Source organism: Lissotriton helveticus, chromosome 5_1, assembly GCF_964261635.1.
Source record: "Lissotriton helveticus chromosome 5_1, aLisHel1.1, whole genome shotgun sequence".
Classification (NCBI taxonomy): Eukaryota; Metazoa; Chordata; class Amphibia; order Caudata; family Salamandridae; genus Lissotriton; species Lissotriton helveticus.
The window spans coordinates 2,048,439,968-2,048,466,031 of NC_136065.1; the positions used below are offsets into that span (position 1 = coordinate 2,048,439,968).

The 26,064-nt window shown below is 46.7% G+C and overlaps 1 protein-coding gene across 1 annotated transcript in view; it reads right to left on the reverse strand.

Annotated features, from left to right (window-relative positions):
• The window catches only part of SKIC2 (SKI2 subunit of superkiller complex), a 251,546-nt gene that overhangs the window by 188,781 nt on the left and 36,701 nt on the right, over positions 1–26,064 (reverse strand). The window contains exons 3-5 of the mRNA XM_078645898.1: positions 18,458–18,567; positions 10,471–10,588; positions 9,712–9,826 (exon numbers count right to left, since the gene is read on the reverse strand). Coding sequence (XP_078502024.1) covers positions 9,712–9,826; positions 10,471–10,588; positions 18,458–18,567 — 343 coding nt within the window. The remainder of the gene's footprint in view (positions 1–9,711; positions 9,827–10,470; positions 10,589–18,457; positions 18,568–26,064) is intronic.

Here is a 26,064-nt window from a genome sequence, read left to right on the forward strand (position 1 = left end):
CAGAGGTTGCCGGATGCTCTTACAGTACCGGTTACCATTGGTCACATAGTGTCAGTATATAATCCTGAGCAGACGCGAAGTGGCGGTCCACCACAGATGGGTATGCAAGGAAGTATCAGTTCTGAAAGGAACAGTGTAGTGGATGGATAGAGTCAAATGCCAAGGCCTGTAGAATCGAGTACCCCGTTGCTAGCGACAGCAGACTCGTCGAGAGGACCGATGGATCTGAGGGGACCAAGGCCGAAATCTTTTGGGGAATTGAGACCAGATTTGAGAACATGGAAGACAATTGAAGGGGCTCAGAGTGACAGGCCAAGGGAGGACTGGGACCAGGGGAGTGTAGAGAACAGGACGGCTTTCAGAGACGTATCTGAGGCGAACTGATGCAGAGAACAAGACAGTGCTTGTGGTGAGAGAAGTAATACATCTAGTCGAGGTACCTTGAGTGCAGCAATAAAGGCGAAAAGAATTGATGTGATGCAGCTAAAAGCAGAAGTAGATGAGATTATTGAAGGAAACTTGCCTTCAGAGAAAATTTGAGCTTTACGAACCAGATGAGTTGCTTTATGTAGCGAAGGATGTGACTCGGAAAGCTAGGTCGACCCATGAGAAACGGGCTAAATTAGTGAATAAATATGTATGGATTTGTCTAGGACAAAAATGCTGCAGGGTAATCACAGACTGCAGTATACTAATCAACACTTAGAAGAGAAGAGTGTGATCAGACTAAAGACTCATATTTGAGAACTGATCATAGGGATACGAGCCTGGAACAAACTTAATAAATGGGAAGAAAGGTGGTCAAAGAAAAAAGTGTTAGAAGGAGTGTGGCAGAGACCCCTCCTCCAGGAGGGGGAATGGCAGGAATTGGAGCGTACCCTTTGCGGGAGGTGGCCAATGGAGGATATGTACATGTGCCCTGGAGTCGCGGGGATTTGGCTGCCTTTACAAATGATTTCCCAAAGCTGCGAGAGAGCCCAGTTGAATGGTACAAGCAGGTAGAGAGGTTTGTTAAGATTTCAAATGTGCTGTGGATTGACTTGAACACCTTGTTTGATATTGTGGTTCCAGGAGATTTGTGGGTAGCATGCAAGATTGCTATTGAATGGCCCACTGTGGAGCCAGATAGGGATGTTGTCACAAATGGTCTGTCACCTCTCGTAATGAAAAAATATGAACAAGTGATTATCTGGTTGAAATCCAAGGTACCACCACAGGATATTGACTGGGTGAAGATAGATCAGCCGGTTCAGGAACCTAAAGAGACAGTACATGCGTATTACAAACGACTGTTGTAGGTCTTTAAGCAGTACAGCGGCCTAGATGTAATGGACCCTAAGGACATGGGACAGTTTGTTTCAAAGTTCGTTTTAAGGTTGAGACCTGAGATTTGCCTCATGATCCAGCTACACTTAATCTGTTGGCAGAACAAGAAGCTGGATGAGATTTTGAGGTATGCCAGATGCTGTAGTGATGAAATCAACTCAAGCACAAAAAGCTTAAAGACAAACTGATGCTGGTCCAAATGCAGTCTGCTGACAAGGGAGGTCAGGTCCAATCAGGGGGGTGGTACTTTAGGGCGGAAACAGAATGGTCAGAAAAAGGGAAACGGAGATGACTCCAAGCCAAGGGTAGATGTGGCAACTTTGAAAAAGACCACTGAGTGCCACCAGGGTCATCAGATTGGACACTGGAGACGCGAGTGTCCATATAATCCTGAAAATCAGGAGCAGCAGGAGGAAGTGTCTCAGGTACAGGTACCTCGGGTGATGACGACAGCAGTACCAGAGACTAAGTCGATAAAAGGGAGGACTTCGGCTCCTCGTGTCCAGGTTCCTCAGCCACCAAAAATATTGACAGGGACTTGGACTTACCAGCAGATGCCTCTCTTTGAGGAGAATGATGACTGTTATTTAGACCCGTTGGCATGATGGTGCCTGAGGGGGGGAGGAAAACTGCACTCTTGGGGCAGTCTTGGAGATAGACCTGAGGTGACCATTTGTTGACGCTGACGTTGATGGTCATCCTTCCACCTTTTTGGTTGATACTGGTGCTAACCGTTCTACTGTGAGAACTGCAATAGTCCCCAACCGACCCCTCTCGGTACAGACAATCCAAGTGGTAGGTGTTGCAAATAGGAAAATGACAAATCCTCTGACAGAACAGATTCCTGTGAAGATAGGAAGGTTCAGGGATAGACATCAGTTTGTGGTGTGCAAATGAAGTCCTGTTTGTTTGCTAGGGAGGGATCTCCTGTGCAAGCTTAATGGTACCATCTATTGCACCCCTTAGGGAGTGGCACTACAGACTAATGATGATGACGCGAATCAGCATGTGTGCATAGAGATGTACCCTGCTCTGACAGTGAAGGAGCTTCCACTTGATTTGAGAGATTCAGTCTCACAGGAGATGTGGGACTTTACAGGAGAAGACATAGGATTGATTAAAGGAGTGGAGCCAGTTAAGATTCAGATCAAACAGAATGCTGATTTACCCAGAACGCCTCAGTATAATTTGACCCCAGAGAAGATTGCAAGAATAAAGACTGTGATGAGTCTATGATTGAACAGGGAATTCTGAAGGAAATATTGGGCAGTCCATGAAATTCGCTAATCATGGGATTGCAGAAACCGAGTGGAAAGTTCAGAATTGTGCAGGATTTGCACCGAGTGAACAACATAGTTGTTCCCTGTTGTCCAGAGGTACCGAATCCATCTGTAATCTTATTTCAGAACCTGTGCCAAGCTGAGTGGTTGACTGGGATTGACCTTTGTCAGGCTTTCTTTTCGATACATTTGCATGAAGGGAGCCAATTTTTGTTTGCTTTCAAACTAGAAAGTTGTGTTTTAACGTTGTGTCGTATCCCTCAGGGGTACACAGAGAGCCTATCGATCTTTAATCAGATCTTGAAAAAGAATCTTGAGAGTCAGTACTGCCGCAGAACTCCGTTCTCGACCAGTACATAGACGACCTCCTTGTGGCGTCAGAGACAGGATTGATACTATAGCTTTATTGAATCATTTGGCAGAAAATGGACACAAGGTATCGCCAAATAAGTTGCTGTACTGCTTGAAAGAAGTGCAGTATCTGGGTCACAGAATAGAGAAGGGCAAAAGGAAAGTGTCACCTGATAGGATTGAGGCAATAATGAACATGATGGTGCCTTCAACACAGAGAGAGGTCAGGACGTTTCTAGGGATGGTTGGCTACTGTCGCCAGTGGATTGCCAACTTCTCATTAAAGGCAAAGCCTTTACAAAGACTGACGCACAAGGATGTGAGTGATCCGGTACCATCGGACGACGACTGTATGAAGGCTTTCCTTGAGGTGCGAGAGGACCTTTGTCGTGCTCCGGCACTGGGAACGCCTGACGACAATAAGTCCTTTTCCCTGTTTTGCTGTGAACGAGAAGGTTGTGCATTAGCAGTCCTAGTTCAGATGACCAGTTGCCTACTTCTCAGCTACGTTAGATCCAGTAGCTTCAGCGTTGCCCGGATGCCTCAAATCCGTTGCTGCAACGGGCGTCAGCATTGAAAGGTGTGAGAGCATTGTTATGGGTCATCAATTAACTGTATACGTACCCCATTCTGTTGAGTTGCTAATGATCAGGACCAAGACAAAGCACCTGATGAATAATAGGCTCACAAGCTACGAGCAGGTCATACTTGCTGCAGAGAATGTGACACTTAAGAGGTGCTCTGTTTTGAACCCTGCTACCTTGATGCCGTTGCCAAACACTCTTGATGAAGATTGTGAGGACCATGATTGTCTCGACGTGACTGAACTTTGCACCAAACCGAGACCTGACATTGTTGATGACTCATTGACTGACCCTGATCAAATTGTCTTTGTTGATGCTTCATGCATAAGAGACAGTGTTGGTCAGTTGCGAGCAGCATTTGCTATATGTACCATTACGGGAGTTGTTGAAGCTGCATGCCTGGAAGGAGTATACTACACTCAGGTGGCTGAAATTATTGCCCTAACTTGTGCTTGCTTGGCAGCAGATCAGATTCGGATCACCATTTACACTGACAGTCAGTATGGGTTTGGTGTGGTTCATGACTTCGAACAGTTATGGTCTCAGAGAGGCTACAGGACCTCATCTGGATCCCCTATTAGAAACGGGGGGTTTGTGAGGTTGCTCTTGGAAGCTTTGCAATGTCCTAAAGAGATTGCTGTAGTGAAATGCATGGCTCATGGAAAGGGGACAGATTTTGTGTCACTTGGAAATAGATACGCTGATGAGGTTGCACGTTTCTGTGCCGAACAAGGCTTCTCCATCACTGAACAAGACATAGAGGGATGTCAAGAAAGAACCGAGGTAAACATAATGCTTGCCATGGCAGATACTTGGGAAGAGGTCAATGCATGCAGGAACAGGTGTCAGACCATGACAAAAATGTGTGGATCAATTCAGGCTGTGTGAAAGGAGATGTGGACATTTGGGTATCGACTGATGGGAGAGCGGTGTTGCCAGATGAATTGTTGAGTCCAATGGCAAGACAAATTCATGGTGCAGTTCATTTGGGAAGAGATGCGATGGTACGAGTGTTCCGACAAACATGGTACAATCCAAGGTTTCGTGCAGTGGCAGAAGCTGCGTGTCAAAGGTGTGTTACGTGCTAACAAATTAATGTTGGAAAGAGAACTGCAGTTACCACGAGTCACATTGTGAGGTCTGGAGGGCCTTTCAATAGAATGGCAATTGGATTTTATTGAGATGCCTACGGTGGTGGTGTGTGTGTTCTCACGGTGGGTGGAGGCATACCTGAAACGCAGGTGCGACACACTTACAGTAGCTAAGCTATTGTTGAGGGAATATTTCTATGCAGATATCCCGGCACTCAAAAGTGACTTTTCTTTTTCTGTATTTTAATCAAAGCGAGATACTCTATGTGTTGACCCAAATATCACTGGCAATGAACAAGTTTAGGTTCTCAAAGTTGAATGAGTTTTAATTCAAAACTGTATTTGAGACATCACAAATCCGAAAAATTTTCAGACATACAGTACAGTTTCAAAGATATTTTCAAAAACATAGACCAGGAAAGGACAGGTATCCCCCAATGGGAAATAACATTCAAAAGACTAAGAACAGTAGTTGTGTCCTCTTCATCCTGGTCCACGGTAAGCGACAGCCGACACGTGTTTCGTCACATCAAGTGACTTTCTCAAGGTTTTATCCCTAATTCAGAAGGGTATCGGAAACGACAGAGTTGCTAGAGTTTGCAAGATCAAACATCTGAGGCAGTGACAAAGAATTTTGCAATAGCACATCAGGATCCTCCCAAAATATCATGAAGATGCCTGCGCAAGCGATCCAGTCTGCCTCACATCAGAGGGTTCTATACGTTAGTACTTGATCGAGCAGTAGAATGATAGCTGAAAAACCCAAATATTTCAAGGGCTGTTCCAGTGTGTCGTCATAGTTAATACATTGTAAAGGTTTTCCATCTGTGTGGAAAAGATTATTCTATTGCAGTTTATAACATGTAAAGAAACCAGGCTGGCTATGATAGGCCTCCTGTATTCTCCATCCGACGGATGAACGGTGTAAACTTCCCAGGGCACGTCCAGCGTAAGTCGTTTCTGATACCCTTCTGAATTAAAGATAAAGCCTTGAGAAAGTTACTTGATGTGACGAAACACGTGTCGGCTGTCGCTTACCGTGGACCAGGTCGAAGAGGACACAACTACGGTTCTTAGTCTTTTGAATGTTATTTCCCATTGGGGGATATCTGTCCTTTCCTGGTCTATGTTTTTCAAAATATCTTTGAAACTGTACTGTATGTCTGAACATTTTTAGGATTTGTGATGTCTCAAATACAGTTTTGAATTAAAACTCATTCAACTTTGAGAACCTAAACTTGTTCATTGCCAGTGATATTTGGGTCAACACATAGAGTATCTCGCTTTGATTAAAATACAGAAAAAGAAAAGTCACTTTTGAGTGCCGGGATATCTGCATAGAAATATTGTGTCTCACAGGGAATGCTGTGGCAGGACCTGTGGACTTGAGCATCCAGGTAGTAGGGTGCATATTTATCCCGAGCGGCACCAATCCCAAATGGTTATTTTTGATATCTAGTGACCTTTGAACATATTACCTTCTAATCTAATCTGATTTCATATGTGCTTGAGGTGCGCCTCCCTTACATTACTACCAGTAAGTTTTGTCTTATTGTTGAGGGAACTTGTGCCTAGATTCAGGGTTCCGACCTCTTTGGAATCAGACAGAGGAACGCACTTCCATAGTGAGATCATGAAGATGATTTGCACAGCAGTGAACATTGATCAGAGACTCCATTGTAGTTACCGACCAGAGGCTTCTGGGATAGTGGAGCAGATCAACGGAACTTTGAAAGCTCGGATGGCGAAAGTGTGTTCATCCACGTCTCTGAAGTGGCCAGACGCTTTGCCTTTGGTGCTAATGAATATGCGCAGTACCCCAGACAGGAGAACAGGTCTCTCACCTAATGAAGGGCTGATGGGGAGAACAGTGAGGTTACCAGCGGTGCCATCGACAGCCTTGCTGAGTATCACAGATGATCTGATCCTAGAGTATTGCAAGGGACTCGCTGATGTCATCCGTTCTGTGTCCCATCAGGTGCAGGCTGCTGTGCTCCCGCCTTCCAGTGATCTCTGCCACGACCTGAGTCCGGGGGACAGGGTGCTGGTTCGGAAGCAAGTAAGAAAGAGCAGTCTGGATGTTCGTTGGAAAGGATCCTACCAGGTCATCCTTGTTACGAACACTGCTGTGAAGTGTGGGGGGCTGCCGAATTTTGTGCATGCTTCACACACCCGACGAGTTCCAGCACCCTTGGAAGAAACAGCTCCTCTCCCAAATTTAAATCCAGCTGAAGTAGCAGGCCCACAGGAGGGGACAAGCCAAGCTGTGAGGGTGTCTGGTTGCTCACTAGATCAAGCTGAAGAGGGTCACGACGGAAGTGAAGCTGAGACTGTCTCAGAAAGGGGAAGTGACTGTGAAAGTGCCCCGAAGCCAAATTCAGCTGAAGAAAACTGTGAGCAGAGTGAGCAAGAAGAAGGTCGGAGAACCAGCAGAACAGGGGAGCAGTGGCCAGAAAGACAGAGGCGCCTGAACCTGAGATTGGCTTCCATAAGAGATCTTGCTCCTGTGTCTGAGGAGTCTGAATCAGACGGAGACGAAGAAGGGCGAGCTCATGGAGGATTGAGAAGATCAAGGCGAAAGAGGGTGCCTTGTCAGAGGTACGCGACTCCTGAGTGGACCAACCTTGTGACTGATGCCAGGCATATTGAGATCGGGGAGGGTGAGGGCAGTGACCAGTAACAGTCCTAACATCAAACTGGATGTACTGGTGTTGGTGCCGGGACTTGAGATCGAAGGTGTACTGACCATCACCGTTCCAAATCCCCCAGTCTTGAGTGGAATTCCTCATCTGAGTCTAAGTAGATTAATCTTGCCTATGTTTGGTCCTGAAATACCGTCTCTTGAGTCTATTGTTCTTCGTCTTGAACTTTTGGAATATGTGTTAGAAGCAGTGGGAACAAATTTGATTATGGACTAAAAAGACTTTAGCTGTAAATACTTTGCTGTGAATAACCTAGAAGAAGAAGAAATGTAGGGACTTCCCGTAGAGAACGGAGAAGGGTTAGGGTTGTCTATTGTTTGCTGTAAATAAGGAACTGAAATTTAAAAGGGGACTTTCAGCCTTTGAGGTGTGGTTCGAGTGCTTCAAAAGGAAGGGAGGAAGAAAGAGACTTTTGAACACTGTTGCTGAACGACCATATTGAAAGACAAGTCCTGAGACCATGGAGGCTGGAAACCCGAATCGTAGAGCTAGGTGCATTGTAGGCACACTTATAGGGGGAGTAATATTTTTCATTATTTTAGTAGTTGTAGTTTCATATTTAGCACCACATAAGCAGGCAGTGGAGGTTGAGGGAACACCTGCAGCTACAACTCCTAGCAAAGAAAAGGTCAAGGTAGGAAACGACAGAGCTTTGCTGCTAGAGGAGAGTCGTAGATTACATGTAGATCTGTCGAATGGTAATTTCAAGCTTAATGCGTATGCGAAGTTGTTGTATAAGTATATTGATGCAATGAATGTGAAAGATTGCTATGTATGTATGCAATTTCCTGCTTCTGTAGATGAGGGTATTAGATACCATCACCTTCCATTGACATATGGAATGTCATGTAGTTTGTTACTTGGCATATTTTATGGACGCAATCACTTTGAGTATTTCTTTTCGAATTATGATGCGGTGCTTCCTGAAGTGCCTGCATATAAACATTTGAACAAGTATGATTATTACAAGTCAGAGGACAGGCTTGGAACATATTTTATTCCGACCCAGGAGTTGGATACAGCTTATGCAAATCGCCATAATCTGACGTGCCTATTGTCAGATACAGAGAAGAAATTCATTGATCAGGTAGAAGTTAGATATCGAAAACAAAAGCAATTGCGAGATTCAGGACAAGGTAAAATGGATTGGACAGATGAAGAGAAGCTGCACACGTCTAAGGGGAGTTATGGTCCAATAGTTCTAGATGAGGTACAGAAAGGGAAATTGTGCATTCACCGACCACAGACGTATTAGGAAAATGTCAACGTAGGTCACACCACATGTGAGCATACATTTACTTTGGAGTATTATGCAAAGGATATCTTGCACAGTGTGGTGCAAGTGATTCCGACTGTGTATTTTGTTTGTGGGAGAAATGCTTATGTGCGATTGCCTGAGAAATGGAATAGAACGTGCTATTTAGTGATCATTTTCCCTAAAATTTACCATACAGAAGATTTTGAACTTCTAGAAGGAGGACAACATGTGAGAGTGAAGCGAGGTGAAAGTGCATCCATTATTGCTTTCATACTCATTTTTACCATTAACTGGAAGGAGGTTGGAAGCACTAAAAATAGCAAAAATAGGCTATGTCCCAGAAAACTGCCAAAACTGTGTGAAAAATATTGGTTCTCTGAAAAAAACTGCCATTCCCTAAAAGCTGGGAAAATGGTGATTTCAGCCCCACAACCCCGCTTTTGATAACATTTGCAGGGAAAAACCCAGAGGCTTTACTTTGCAGCCCGTTTTTCCCATTTTTGGAAAAAACCCAAAAAATTATTTTGCTTAATTTCTGGGACCCCTCCAAGGGAATCCACAAACCCTGGGTACCTTTAGAAACCCCCATGATGTTGGAAGAAAAGGACGCAAAATTGACGTGGATACCTTATGTGGTCAAAACGTTACAGGGACCTAAGCACGCACTACCCCAAATAGCCAAAAAAAGGCTTAGCACAGGAGGGGAAAAGGCCTAGCAGCGAAGGGGTTAAAACGGCGTCATCAGTGAACAGTAAAGGGCAGGACAAATGGATTAGCAATTTTTGGGACACCTCGGGAGAAGCAATCAAAAGGGTACTTAAATCATTGATATAGATAATAAAGAGCAGAGGTGCCAGAACACACACCTGATGTACTCCACTGGCTATTGGGAAAGCGTCAGACCTCTTCTTACCATTTCCTGCGCCATAATTTGCACTTAACCCCCTCCCCTGGAAACTACCCTAAAGCAGCAGATGTGTCTTAGACACAACATGACCAGGCTTCCGTCACAACTCAACAACCCATTCAGCCACCAACCAATCCATTTCACACACACCCAGTCCCTCATCTGTCAATGCTTTCCATGCCCACCCTCACATGCGCCTGGCATTCCATTACCTGGCCAGAAGGGGTAATTGGTGGTGCTGCCCCTGACCGCCTCAGTGGGAGGACCTGGTGGCCGATGTAGAGAAAGGGAATTCTTGGCTGACAACCCTGTGTCATTTAACATCACCTGAAGAGGAACAATGGGAGAAAGAAAAGACTTGTTTCAAACACACAAGTTTTGGGGTTCAAAGACCAGACTCCATCTGACATTTGACCTTGGCGGCATATCACGTGAGAGACGGTGGACAGCAGTCCAGCTCATGGTGTCTCTTGTGGGTCATCAGAAGGTGATCACCTTTAGCCGCCAGCACTGTGGTGGCCAAAAGCACTCCTGAAAATTGTTCAACAACTTATTACATACAATCATTGACATATTAGACATAGTCACAAAGTGAATTCAGCCCTACATATATTACATACAGTTTGAGAAAACATTTCCAAATTATGATAATGGCTTGGCAACCAGTAAAGTGACATGCAGAGGGTATTATTGTTTTCCATGACAGTTGTTGAAACTGGCAGGGGGTGTCAGTGTCAAGGGGGCCCCATCTGGCGATCATTATCTGCTGCCTGCTAGGACATGGCCTAGACAATTAAAATCCGAGCAGTGCCAGGCTCATGTCATTCTAAGCACAGAACTGGCTGCTGATGCCAAGAAGGCTCAGTCACCTTGATGTTAAGGTCACTTTACCCAAAGCCCACGGTTAGTAAGTGCCACCTAATAGAATGTTAAATAGAACGCGGGAAAAGGACAGGCACCAGGAGTCTCACCTCTTTGAACCCCAGTAAGTCTCCTGTGGTCGGGTTTCGATCCACCTGCAGAACAGAGTGCACTGGAGTGACATCTAAGGAGTAGAGAGAGTGCACGTCCTTCTCCCGAGGCCACACTCTAGAAAACAAAACACAGGGAGCGGGAGAGTTTCAACAAGGTCAGAGGTGGCCGCCATATTTGCATCAGGCCCACCTCCTTCAACTCAGCTCTCCAGTTCACCAACTTCAGTCAACAACCGCCCCACAACCCTCATTGAGGGGGGATGAGGAGGGACAGGCAGGTGCAAGGATTACACACCCACTACACATATCATTGCCTCACTCTTCCTCAACATATCAACCCAGGCGTATTAATATCACGATAATAGAGAGGAGGCCTATTCGGAGCCATGTTGAATCTTACAGCAGTTTCTTCAGTTTCAAATCTACCTACTCAGCATCTAGAGTTGTCATGCACCCACTTGACAAGCTACTTTGAATTGTTTCCTTGCTTTCTATTTCACACTACAACGATCCAGAGGAACTTTGAGCCACTGTTGATGCACATTGTCCTGGGAGAAGTGCAGGCCTTAAAGATTTGGAAAAACTGAAGCTGCCTTACAAGCTCCCACTCGTCAAGCACCACTCTGCGTAAACCGCACTGGGAACAACAACCGATCCCTGCGCAAACATAAACTTGTAGTTAGGGACACCACTGGTTAAACTCTGTCGGACCGGTCATCATCACTGAAACGGTTGTACATGTCTTCAGGGATAGATAAAGTCATGGCGGGACAGATGGCTGGTCATGTCATGATGTCATGATCACGCCCAGTTTTAATATTTGCACATTACCCACACCATTTTTGCTTAAGCAGATCACTTTTATTGTCAGTAAATATGTAAGTGCTTTACAACATTCTGTTTAGTTTCGGTTTAATTGTATTTTTAGTTTCATTCCATTACACATACCACTCCCTCCAACCATCCGGCCAGTGAGGAAAGCTCCACTATTGAGTAAGGTAACCATAATAAAACAACACTGCCCCTCCACACACTCCCCTCTTCCTCTGGTCAACTTGCCTAGCCATCGTGTCTCGAATGGGCATGTTCTCCCCCTTCTTTTTGACTAAAACCCGGTTTTAATGTCCCTTACTAGCCACAGGGACTACAATAGGTGTAGTTCCCATGCGCAACATATGTTGGAGAGCGGTTGTCTATATATATTTTACAAAGGAAATTTACTGGCCTCCCATTCTGCCCGAACCATTTTCTCTATCACGTGTAACCTGCCTAACCCTCTCTGTGTTCAACACCAGGTCCCTCTCAGTCACTATGCGATGACATAGCAAGCTATTTCGAGAAAAAGACTGAAAACAGTTCAAGCACTTTCGCTTCTGCCTCAAACCCCTCATCTACCTCCGTTCTGGCAACGGAAACGAACCTGTCCTTTTCTAAGGCAGACTCTGTCAGTAACACTAGACGCCTTAGTGGATCCGACTGTACTCTGGAATTTTTTACCTATTTCTCTTCTCGGCTTTCCTATTAAAGTTCTAGAAAAGTATGTCAACAATATATTCTAGCTTCCTGGAGGAACACAGCTTACTAGATGAGTATCCGTTTGGGTTTCACCCTCTCCATGGAATGGAAGGAACCTCGGTTACTGCATTAGATGATCTACGTACGTCGGTAGATGAGGGTCATCGGGTAGCTTTGATACTACTTGACCTCTCAATCATGATGGGCTGCTTACCAATCTGTCAGAAATAGGAGTAAAAGGTAATGCTCTGCAACGCCTGGCTTCCTTCTTGACCCCCTTTTGCTCTGCTTTTAAAACTGGGATTGCCCCAGGGCTCATCCCCAAGCCCAACATTATTTCATGTATAGTTAAGGCCCTTGGCTAAGCTTATTAGACCTTACAGCCTAAAATGTGTGAATTATGCTGACGACACTCAACTAATCTTCACTTTGGATTCTACCTCACATTCTAGAATGGCAGCTTTCCATGAATGCATGCAGGATGTCTCACAGTGGATTAGAGCTAACTACCCGAAGTTTAATGCAGACAAGACAGATGCAATAAATTGTCTTTCAGGGTATCTTTTGAAACCTTTGGCAGCAACACTTTGGCTACTAGAGGATAGCTTAGATCCGATTACATTCTCTGCCGTTCAGAATTTGGGAGTTTATAGGGAAATTTATCGTCACTTGTGTTAATAAACTATCCTCCACTTGTTTTGGGCTAATGAGGGTACTCCACCCACTAGTGGTGCAAAGTTTATCTTAAGCAGAATTGACAATGGCAACGCCTTATATTTAGTTAGACCTAAATATTTTGTACACCGGCTCCATCACATACAAGCAGCGGCTGCAAAATTGGGTCTCTTCTGGCCATGCTTTTCCTCTATGTCAGTGGCTCTGGATTCTCTTCAGTGGCTCCCCGTGGCCAAGCGTACAAAATAGCACAAAGCTTTTAATCACCTTGGTCCCCTTCCGCTTCAACATAAGCTGCAATGGCATCTTCCAACTATCATTACGCTCTAAGAATTCCAATTTTCTCAAAGTTCCTAAATTTAAGAAAGCGCGCCTTCGTGGTAGATAATTTCTGTACAAGCAGCTTGCCTATGTAACAGTATGCTGGACTTTCTTCATTCTATTAGCAATCTCTATGTCTTAGGAAATCCTTGAAGACTTGGATCTATAATCTCTAAAGTTCTTACATGTCTGGCTGGGTCTATGTTTAGTTTAGCTTCAGGATGCCTTTTTAGGTCCCAGTTTCGAGTTGTACAATAACATTAATAATAATAAGGCGTAGAACTTTGCACATGAGAGTTCTCTAAACTTGTGAGTCAGAAGCACAATAAAGGGTTGTCAGGACATTTGCACAAATGTAATTTGCTTTTAGAGTTTAGCAATCCAATAAGAATGCCTGGGCTCCACCGCTCTACGCAAAAGTTTCAATATCACTTGTACTGCTGTTACCAGGGCTATAGCCAGTTGTTTTCCTCAAGCAGACTTCGGTAATCTACTAGACAGAAACTGTTTACCCAGGAGTACAGTGCAGGATTAAAAACTCTATTAAGATCAGTTATTACCTCCTCCCAATATCTACCAAGCTTTAGAGTAGTGCCACAAAAGATAAAGTAAAGTCCCCACCACTCCACAACCAATATTGAGTGAACTTAGAAACAATCCATCTCCCCACTCTTTATGTGGTCCGACAGCAATACTTCCGGTAGTCAGACGTCCAATGCGAATGTATGTGACCTTTCAATGACTGTTTAGTTTATCGTCCTCCAGGTCCCACTTCAGTATGTGAGAGGGATTGTGCTGTTTGGAGGAGCTGAGCAAATTTGGATTGGCTTGTGGTAGCCAACACTGAGCCCCCACACCCAAAGGCCGTTAAAAATGTGGGCTTTCTAATTGATGATGCCCTTCCCTTGCAAGAACAGGTAACTAAGGTTCAAGGGATGTTTTGGGCTGCTCAGTATCCTTCGGAAAATATTCGATGGATACCAGTACCATGGAGAAGGAACATTGTCCAGCCTTGATTGTGAGCAGGCTGGATTATGGTAATGTATGTGGGCATGGCTGAGTACTTGTTCACATGGCTCCAGACCATTTAGAATACAGCTGCAAAACTTGTTTGCAATAAAAGCAACAGGAGATCATCTACGGCCTGTCTCAACCAGCTTTGGCCTGTCTCACCCAACTTCAATAGCTCCTGGTTTGCAAACAAGCTATTTTCAAACTAATGTGCCATATGTAAAGAGCACTTTACGTGAATGGTCCAACAACACCGCTTAATAGAGTTAACTTTAACAAACCCATATGGAACATTAGGTCAGCTAGTCAGGCTCTAATACCTTGCAAAATAATCAATAAATCTAGAATGGGTGGCCATTCCTTTAATTTTTTTGCTTCTACCTACTGGAACAAGCTCCCCTAGCATATACGCGTTGTGTGAGATTTGTTGAACTTTTGGAAGAAATCGAAAACATGGTTATATCCACTTTAGGTTCATGATCAGAAATGGTAATAAGGACAAGCCAGGATATCCCTTTCGGTGCGAGTGTGCACCTAATACAAATAATACAAATAGAAGACCCTGATAAATCTAATTGACCCATCAGCTTTATGAACATCCATCTGAAGTCTTTTTGGCACCATGACTAGTTGAGGACACAAGTTGTCCAGAGGCCATTAGCTCCCTCGAAGCCTACTTTACCATCAGTCTGGAAAAGAAAGTAGCAGGAGCAACTCAAAATGCAATTAAGAGGATAGATCCTCTATTTTCCTCTTGCGACACCATAACAGCCCAGTCGGAGACTTTTTACTCTTGGACTGATAACACATTGCTTCATTTTTTACATACATTTTTGGACCGAAATTCCCTTGCTCTTTAACATACTCTAGTAGTCACACTGTGGAGTAAAGTGATGAGCATAAACCTTGGAGCAGTACTCCATTTCAGTCTTCCCTTTTGTAATGGAGATTCACGTATAACGCTGCTATCAGAACAGGTTGCTTCTCCTATCAGAGGTACACATTAAAGGCTGCCAATGCTTTCAAGGAGGCCTTCCAAACTGTTAAGCTCTTATTCATGCTTCAACTGTACTATGCGGAGGTCATTCACATTTTTACAACTGAGAAGATTAGCATCCTATTGACTATTCTGGTTTTCAACCCGTTGAACTGAGCAGTGTATAATGTGCAGTGCACTATCCTTATTGGACTGAAGACATTTTCTCACAGCCCTTTTTCATTGTGAGCAGTTTCTGAGGTCTGCCCAAAAGAGAGCTTGAGAGAGAAAAAGCTTTACAGCCACAAAGCATTTTGATGCTGTCAGAACAGCTGCAACACCACAGAACCTGCTAAAATCATGCACCCATGCCCTGCTACATCCTACCCACTTCAGCTGGAAGTTGGCTCCCACCTCTGATGGACAAAAGCTCCCACATCTGCTGGAAGTAGGCATCCACCTCAGTTGGAAGTAAGCTCCCACCTCTGTAGGAAGTAAGCTCCCACCTCTGTTGGAAGTAAGCTCCCACCTCCGTTGGAAGTAAGCTCCCACCCCCGTTGGAAGTAAGCTCCCACCTCTGCTGGACATTGGCCCCCACCTCTGCTGGAAGCTGGCTCCCACCTGTGCTGGAGGTAAGCTCCCACCTCTGCTGGAGGTAGGCTCCCACCTCTGCTGGAAGTAGGCTCCCACCTCTGCTGGAAGTAGGCTCCCACCTCTGCTGGAAGTAGGCTCCCACCTCTGCTGGAAGTAGGCTCCCACCTCTGCTGGAAGTAGGCTCCCACCTCTGCTGGAAGTAGGCTCCCACCTCTGCTGGAAGTAAGCTCCCACCTCTGCTGGAGGTAAGATCCCACCTCTGCTGGAGGTAAGATCCCACCTCTGCTGGAAGTAGGCCCCCATCTCTGCTGGAAGTAGGCTCCCACCTCTGCTCCCACCTATGCTGGAGGTAAGCTCCCACCTCTGCTGGAAGTAGGCCCCCACCTCTGCTGGAAGTAGGCTCCCACATCTGCTGGAGGTAAGCTCCCACCTCTGCTGGAGGTAAGCTCCCACCTCCGCTGGAGGTAAGCTCCCACCTCCGCTGGAGGTAAGCTCCCACCTCCGCTGGAGGTAAGCTCCCACCTCCGCTGGAGGTAAGCTCCCACCTCCGCTGGAGGTAAGCTCCCACCTCCGCTTGACGTAAGCTCCCCCCTCCGCTTGACGTAAGCTCCCACCTCCGCTGGACGTAAGCTCCCACCTCCGCTTGACGTAAGCTCCCACCTCCGCTGGACGTAAGCTCCCACCTCCGCTGGACGTAAGCTCCCACCTCCGCTGGACGTAAGCTCCCAACTCCGCTGGACGTAAGCTCCCACCTCCGCTGGACGTAAGCTCCCACCTCCGCTGGACGTAAGCTCCTACCTCCGCTGGACGTAAGCTCCTACCTCCGCTGGACGTAAGCCCCCACCTCCGCTGGACGTAAGCCCCCACCTCCGCTGGACGTAAGCCCCCACCTCTGCTGGAGGTAAGCTCCCACCTCTGCTTGACGTAAGCTCCCACCTCTGCTTGACGTAAGCTCCCACCTCCGCTTGACGTAAGCTCCCACCTCCGCTTGAGGTAAGCTCCCACCTCCGCTGGAGGTAAGCTCCCACCTCCGCTGGAGGTAAGCTCCCACCTCTGCTGGAGGTAAGCTCCCACCTCTGCTGGAGGTAAGCTCCCACCTCTGCTGGAGGTAAGCTCCCACCTCTGCTGGAGGTAAGGTCCCACCTCTGCTGGAGGTAAGGTCCCACCTCTGCTGGAGGTAAGGTCCCACCTCTGCTGGAGGTAAGCTCCCACCTCTGCTGGAGGTAAGCTCCCACCTCTGCTGGAGGTAAGCTCCCACCTCTGCTGGAGGTAAGCTCCCACCTCTGCTGGAGGTAAGCTCCCACCTCTGCTGGAGGTAAGCTCCCACCTCTGCTGGAGGTAAGCTCCCACCTCTACTGGAGGTAAGCTCCCACCTTTGCTGGAAGCAGGCTTCCACCTCTGTTGGACGTAAGCTCCCACCTCTGCTGAAAATAGGCTCCCACATCTGCTTGACGTAAGCTCCCACCTCTGCTTGACGTAAGTTCCCACCTCTGCTTGAAGTAAGCTCCCACCTCTGCTGGAGGTAAGCTCCCACCTTTGCTGGAGGTAAGCTCCCACCTTTGCTGGAGGTAAGCTCCCACCTCTGCTGGAGGTAAGCTCCCACCTCTGCTGGAGGTAAGCTCCCACCTCTGCTGGAGGTAAGCTCCCACCTCCGCTGGAGGTAAGCTCTCATCTCTGCTGGAAGTAAGCTCCCACCTCTGCTGGAAGTAAGCTCCCACCTCTGCTGGACGTTGGCCCCCACCTCTGCTGGACATTGGCCCCCACCTCTGCTGGACGTAAGCTCCCACCTCTGCTGGATGTAAGCTCCCACCTCTGCTTGCCGTAAGCTCCCACCTCTGCTTGCCGTAAGCTCCCACCTCTGCTTGATGTAAGTTTCCACCTCTGCTGAGGTAAGCTCCCACTTCTGCTTGAAGTAAGCTTCCACCTCTGCTGGACATAAGCATACATCTCTGCTGGCTGTTGGTTGCAAGCGTACAGGATCTATGCAGCTGGTGGTGCACACAAGAACATACACACCCCCTACTTCTGATACATGGCCTTGTCTGTGCATTTCACTGCCACACTCCCGATCACTGCTGCAGGGCAAGCCCATTTTCCTGTGGATGTGCCTCAATCGCACACAACTACTTCTGTCTCAACCACATCTTACAGTCGGGAAACATCATTTACTACGAAGGCATCACCACGCATAACGTTTACCACGGTACACTTACCACCCAAAGGTTTGTTCAATGCGGGTGCCTTCCACGACCGTCTTTACCACGCAAGTGCGTTCTGCGTGGGTTGGGGGGAGACGTGGTATTCCTTCCAGTCGTTCTGCGTAGGCTTGGGGGGGCTGGGGGGGGCTCGGGGGGGGGGGGCTGGGGGGGTCTCCCCCCGAAAAATAACAAGCGGGTTACTTAAATAAAAAAAACGCACATTATTTTAAAAGTAAAAGGAAAGAGCCTCCCCCAAAGACGTGCCGTGTACGTCAAAATAGCAGCCTTTTTTTTATTTTGGTAGACGTGTTTTGACGCTTGTTTCCATGGTGGATGGAAGTAAGGGCTGCTGTTGAAAGACGTGCAGGTAAGACGTTTCTACGCGTGGTATAATCCTTCGTTGTAAATTGCAGCGTGGTAAAGCCACTTGCGATGTAAAATTCGCGTGGTAAAGCCATGCGTGGTAATTGTAAGCGTGGTATAATCATATATTCCTTACAGTCAGAGATAGTAAAGACAGAGACTTTATTCATTAGAACTTGGGAGTAAAAGGTGTTTGTTTCTAGCTTGGAACCTAGTGCGTTGCAAGCACCACCAGCTATAATGCCCATTCTTCATCCACTATTTGGGACTTTAAACAACGCATCCCACCGAATGCAACACTGCCAGGCACACTCCTAGTCTTGTCACTCACCTCTGAGACTTCTCGAAATGGTGGATAGGAAGCCATTCGGGATCAGACAAGTATCGCTGTTCTGTCTCTGTAAGGATGTCCACAGCATAGGGTGGGAGGCCGTTGGGAAGCTGTATGGAGAGTTGACAGTAAATGTGTCTGTGTGGGTAAACCACAGTAAATTATTGTAAAACTGGAGCCCACAGATAAGTAGACAGACATGGGCCGGTCGGCACATGAACAACCCAACAGATTCACTAGTCCAGAAAGTAAATCTGACATCTTCTCTGGGCAGGATCCAAACACAAGATCAGAGGATTAATTTGTAAACAAACTCACGCCATCAATGAAATAATAATTGCCCATATTCAGCTATCCTCAGGCAAAAAAAAATCATTGTAAGGCAAACATGTCAAAGATTAAAGCACTACTATCAACACGCGCATGCGCACAAAACACCCAGGAAAAAGTTCAAAGTAATTTTTTGTTCATAACTGAACCGAAGGGGGGGGGGGGGGGGTTAAATGTCCGTTATACTTGGCTGCTGCTTTTGGAAGGGGGGGGGGGGGGAAATCAGCGGATAGACCGACCTTTAGAACTATACCACTATGCTTTATGACTGCATGATTTGGTTTTTATTATTATATTTTTTGCTGGCATTGGTTGCAAACCTGTATCATGTTATTGTGTGAAACTTCAAATAAAGTTTCTAAAAAAATAAAAATAAAAATTGTTCATAAATAGTCTGAGATGGCAAAGGTGGCTAAGAGCAGCAAGGGAGTTTGAGTAGGAGACTTAACAGGTATGTATCTGGGGTGGTGCTGTGGTTATGTTTGATCACTAGGGACACAGGAGTCCAGATGCTGAAACACAGCTATTCACCCATGGTGATGGAGGAGCAGGAGGTAGGTGTGTTTTCTATCAGTGGTAGAAGATGGTTTGGTTTGCAAAAGGTGAGAGTCCTGAAGAGGACATCATGATCCATATGGAGTTCATCCGGTGAAACAAGCCCCTTTGAGACAATCTATGCCTCAGTAATGGCTGTTTAGTGGTGGAGAGAAAGGAGATTCAAAGTTGGTGATAAAGGTTGCTTTACTGCAGACAGTTTCAGTGTTGTAAGGTTGGTGACTTTGAAATTGAAGGTTTGAAGACAGTTCACTCTGGAAAGAGTGATATTGTGAGTGATGGTGACTTGCCCAGCTGGCAGTTTGTGTAAAATCGGTGTCCACAGTGGCTTGTACTGGAGCAATGCTTGTAACAAAGGTCAACAGGTGATGTTAGAGGCTCATGGTCCCATGAGGTGGATGGTGGGGTTTCCATTCCCTGCCCTGCTAAAGGTATCTGATTCTAGGGAGAGTAGAGCATACAAGGGTCTCTAGCACCCTAGGCGAAAGCCACGGGTGGCTAGCAAGTGGTGAAAAACAAGGTCAAGTGACCACCCAGGAAACTACACGAAAATAAAATTTGCTTACAGCTTATAAGAACAAGCATTTACAATGCAACGGTTTCGCCTTTGTAAAAGTTAGAGCTATTGGCATTGTAAATGACATATTTTGTATTTATGTGTTGGTTTTGAAAACTGATAAATAAATGTCATTGTCATTTACAATGCCAATACCTTAATCTCTCACAAATGTGAGACCTATTGCATTTGCACACACACACAGAGCACAAACACACACACAGAAATGGGGGGGGGGGGGGACGAGGAGCAAAACCAAGGCCCAAGTGATTGGTTCTTTCTGAAATGATAGTGATGAGCTAAAACGATAGCATGGAATGCACTGCTAGTGATTTTGAGTAAATCAAGCATTTCCACGTGTCACTTTTATTCTCTCCCAGGAATGTGCTGCCATCATTCTCACCTAAGATCCCATTACTTGTTAGACATGAGGGCTGATAATCGAAAAAAACAGGTGTAAGAGCTCATAGTTCTTCTTTTTCAATATGCATTGCTGTGAGTATATGCGTGTTTGTGCTCACATCAATAAAGAAGGGAGAATTTCGAATATATTTGTAAATGAATCCACCTGCTCTGGCCACTCCCCACTCCTCTCCCATCCTGCATTGTTATGGTGGGCGAGAGGGTTTAGTATTTAACTGACAGGGGAAAACTTGGTCAGCAGACGCCATGAGAATCAAAGTAGATGCAATGCCCCCATGATTCTCCAGCAGCACTCTGGGACTGCATACCTTTGCTTCGCCCACTCGGGCAACCTCATAGACAGTGGTCATTAGTAACAATAGTGTTTGCCAGAAATATCATGACCAAATTATCATTTATAAAGGAATTGTCAAGGCTGCCTGACAAGAGGGTCAACTCCCCCCCTCTGCAGCACTGGCCTTTAAGAGCCAACATAACTTTCCCAGAAGTACTCCTATAAGTGTCTGACTTTGCCCCAGCAAAATTAGCTTTTGAAAATATATGGCATGTCAGCAATACTCCTGACTTCATAATGCAGAGCACATCCATGACAACTATGCCACCAGCCTAACCAAAGATTCTGTCTTGAGGTGTTTACAAAGAATCCAGGAGTTAGCCCCTACAACAGCTTCTGCACATAAATCTATAAGAGAAAATCTTGCTGCTTTGAAGGCCTTTCACTGGTTGCCCATTACAAAGGGAGCCACCTTCAAAACCCTGTTTATGCCACACAAAGCCATGAATAGAACAGCACCAACCTTCCATCAAAAGATCAACACACACTACCTGAAAAGATTACCTCGCTGTAGATTGACACCAAAACTGTTTTTTCTGACTTACAAAAAGAAAACCATTGGTTGCACATCTTTCTCTGTGCAAGCAGCAAAATGATGGTGCTCACTCCCAGTGGATGAAGGGTGCGTTGAAGCTCACCTGACATTCAGGAAGGCAGAAAAGACCTGGTTCTTCCTCTCTGGAATCAACTGACTGTACAAGTCACGCCACAGAGCACCAGAATCAGAAATAAACTCATACAAGATCAACCAACCAAACCTTCCCCAACCACGTCCGGGTTATTTCAGAGGCACCACCACCAACATGCATCCTAAACAAGCGCCGCATTCACTCAAGCAAAGGTGTAACAAACAAACTAAAAACACATTTTAGCCGGTTGCATAATCCCAACCTAATAGTCCGCGCACAGCCAATACTGTAAGCAGCTCGCTCTTCTAATTTCTACCAAACAAAACTAATCACTAAACAAAAACAAAACACTAATCACTCCCCCCTAACAGTGAAACTGACTGAGGCAATACACCGTTAACTACTAAACACCTTTCCCTAATAACACTGAGTCCCAGTGGAGTAGCATGCTGTCTGTCTGTCTGTGGTTGTGTTATAATATAAACAAAAGGCATTGTGATGTACCAGTCTTGCCTAAAAGATGCTGCACTTATCTAACATGGACTGATAATCATTGTTCAATGGGGAATTAACACTTTTTTGGAGGGTGATATAGGTTTGAAAAGCGGGTGGCTCCATTATATTTTATGGAGAAATTTTCTTCGTCAGGAGGGTGCATTGAAGTAAAAAGGTGCGGCACCTGTCAAATAAGTTGACAGGTATGAGTGTACCAAATGATACCATTGTACAGCCATAAAAACAAAACAGTTCACTTGAAACCATTAAATAAATGAGAAATAAATACATAGGTGAGAGGGACAGAGTTTGGCAAAAGTCATGTCCTGATGGAGGCATAGGTCAAAGAGGGTGTCCCTGAGTACCAGCGTGCTCCTGCAGCCTTATGAGTGCCTTGAACCGAACACTGCAAGGTGTCGGTGTGAATCCGCATGTGCTGCAGCATACCAGAAGCAACGTGCGCTCCCTCGTGATGTGGAGCAGGGGGGGGGGGAGGGGTCCCCCCACACATTCACTGAGAAACATGACAACACCTTGCTAACATTAATCGCAGAATTGACAGTATATACATTAACTCAGAGAAAGAAAGTAATTCCCCTGAAACAGACAGAAATAAAGGGTTGAGTAGGACAGAGCTTGCTGAAGGTCGGGGTACGAGGTAGCAGCAAGTCAAAGCTGAGCGCCCTCTGTGGCTTTGGGTTCTTAAAACCTCTTAGGTGCTGCCATGAACTCCAGAAGACTTTTGTGTGAATTGACAGTGCTTGACAACACACCGGAAGCTGCGCGAGCACGTGCCGACCAGGCAGATCAGGCTGGGCAACCTGGGCTTCATCCTGGACTCCTCCCTCTCCATGACCAGACAAGTCAACGCCGTCTCCTCGTCGTGCTTCAACATCCTGCGAATGCTACGCAAGATCTTCCGATGGATCCCCACCGAGACCAGGAAGACGGTCACCCAGGCCCTCGTCACCAGCCGTCTGGACTACGGCAACTCCCTCTACGCCGGTACCACCGCCAAACTCCAGAAGAGACTTCAGCGGATCCAGAACACCTCAGCACGACTCATCCTGGACATCCCCCGCCGCAGCCACATCTCCGGACACCTGAGAGACCTGCACTGGCTCCCGGTCAACAAGAGAATCACCTTCCGGCTCCTCACCCACGCACACAAAGCCCTACACAACCAAGGACCAGGATACCTCAACAGCCGCCTCAACTTCTACGCTCCCACGCGCCAGCTTCGATCGACCAGCCACGCCCTCGCCGCCGTCCCCCGCATCCGAAGAGCCACCACAGGAGGAAGGGCCTTCTCCTACCTGGCCGCCAAGACTTGGAACTCCCTTCCGACCCACCTCCGCCTGACCCAGGACCACCTCGCCTTCAGGAAGCAGCTCAAGACCTGGCTGTTCGAGCAGTAGCGGTCCCCCCCCCCCCAGCGCCTTGAGACCCTCCGGGTGAGTAGTGCGCTATACAAATGTTCTGATTGATTGATTGATTGATTGGTGCAGAAGAAAGATGCGACGTTATTTTGGGAGCTTCACACACGCCTGTCAACCTCTTGCCTCAAAAATGCAGGTGAAGTCAGGCATTTCAGAGAGTGATGTGTGTTCCCTTTAAGGTCGACGGAGGATAGACACTTTTTTGAATGGTGATATTGACTTGAATAGCAGGCAACTCTAGTGAAGTCTTTGGAAACATTTTGTTTGTTAGGCGGTGAAAAAACCTTGGCACAGGTCAGATGCGGGTGAGTTGACAAGTCTGCCAATGTGTGCACGTCTTCTCATTCTGGGAGCACTTTTTCATGGGCTGCCGAGTCGCAGAGAAGTGACTCCTTACTCCCATCTAGGAGCCCTCTGCACTTATTAAGAAATTGTCCCTGATGCTCAAATGTAAGGCGCTCCTCTCGAGGCATGCCACTCCATTTTGCAGCCCATCCAAGTCTGCTAATCAGCATCTTTTGTGAGTGGGAAGACAAGATATTCCAGACATAAGACAATATCGGTGATGTGCAATCTAAATAACTGTAGTACAAGTAGTTTGGGCACACATCTGGGCATACTATAGTACAAAAATCGACTAACCGATGCACTACTCACAAACGTTTGTGCACACGTCTGTGTAACTATGGTATGCTAAAAACAAGCAACGGAGAGTGAAAGGGGAGGGGGGCGGGAACGGGCACACGGGGAGGGGGGCGGAACGGACACACGGGGAGGGGGGCGGAACAGACACACGGACAGCGGGAGGGGGGGGCGGGAAGGCACGAATTAAGAAATTGTCCCTGATGCTCAAATGTAAGGCGCTCCTCTCGAGGCATGCCACTCCATTTTGCAGCCCATCCAAGTCTGCTAATCAGCATCTTTTGTGAGTGGGAAGACAAGATATTCCAGACATAAGACATTATGAAATTTTCCGTCCCCCTGGTCTGTTCCCGATCTGGCCCTGCTCCATCCCCTTTTCCTCCGACCTACCCTAAGGACTACTCACACACCCCCTTCTTCCACCTGAACTCTTTGACAATCGACTCGAAAAAGAAAAACTGCGGTCAGATAGAATAGGGTTTTGTTGCAAACTAAAATGAAACTTGGATGCCCTGTCTAAGGTACCCATGAAAGAATAGTTAGGACACAGGGCGAAAAAGGACCTTTTTGACCAGGAAAGCGAGGAAAAGGTCATGCCCTGCAACGCAGGACATAGAATAGAGCTGGACACATAGCTCCACCGCCGGTGCTCAACAGTGCCAACAGAAGACGACAAAGAATGCTGAGAACTCACTAATAATGGTCCACGACAATAAGACTTCCCCTTCGAACAGTGACACCCCTGATTATCGTTTTTACTACGTCTCATTTCTCTCCCAGCCACCATTGTATTGATTATGCTCCAACCGAATACGAAATGAACTTACATATGTAATAACCTATCAGTTCATATTCCGAATGACTATAAGCATCTATGAAATGTACCCGACGCTCTCACTACAGAATCGTTTTTTGTCCGATATTGCATTACTATGACTTTCCTGCAATGAGCTTAACGATGGGTCCGCCTCCTAAGACGAAAGATTTTAAATGTAATGTTTACAGCTCCTTCACCTGGGTTCCTACTTCTTTACTTATGACCGCCACAGTAGACATGGATAGGAAATTGGCCAGCAAGATGTCTTGGGAATGTTAAAGGGAGGACTGTGGAAAATTAGTACGGTTTGGTAAACATTATCTGCGCCATCTTGCCTTTTCCCCTGATGCCACACTTTTTGTCGTGCGCACCCGCCATTTTAGGTGCCTCGATCAGAACCACCCTCTGCACGCCACTGACCCCCAGCACAGCTCTTCGCCCTCACAAGCCCCCCCCCCCCACGCACTGGCCACCCCCGCTCTCACATGCCCTGGGTCATAAACCCCTCTTCAGCGCAGCTCCGCCTCGGAATCCCATCTTGTTCCCAGCGTGACACCTCCCTTCATTCCTTTCATGGTCCCAGGTCCTTAGATACAACCCCCCCCTTTTCCTGTGTGCCCGTTTGTCTTCCTCGTTCCCAGGCCGCCACCTGGCCCTGCGGATACTGTTTATTGCCCCCCCCCGTACAGTAGGAAGCTTCCCCCATTAAAGGACCCTCGAATTGATCAAAGCCCCCTCCCTATGAGATCCGATCAACCCCACACATCCCGTGAATCGGCGGAATGTCCAGCTGCGCGATAATCATCACCTGTTGTGACCAGGGTGGGGACTTCAACTGTAAATGTGTGTGGGAACGGGCCTGAAGGGGAGATTCCGAGGATGTCCTTTCATACTTCAAAGCATTGCAAGAATGTGTTACCTGCAATAAAGATCATAAACCTGTGTATAAGAGGCCAGGCCTCAGAGATGCGGTTAGAGCACCTCGTGACGATACTTGCTGTCTGAACTGATGTGTTCTCCTCCGGAGAAAATAAACCCTTGTTTCCTGCCTTCCAGTCTCCAGCGCCTGCCTCTTCATTGATTAATATTTTGTGGGTTCAAGAGGCGACACCGCCGGGCAATACTTAAGGATCTTTGTTTATTGGTTGTCCCTGACCCTTTTTTATACTCCGGCGGCCGTGGTCGGCATGGAATGACAAAAACAAACCCTAAAAAAAAAAAAACGAAACTCCGCCCACCGCCGCGATGACGACATCGCAGAGGCGGAGAGGGAAAAAATCCCGGGAACGCCCCCGAATCTGGTCCGGCCTTGACGGACAGATCCGGCTTCCAATGGCTAGCCTCCATTTATGGAGCTAGCCAATGGGAGCCGGGGGACGTTCCTAGA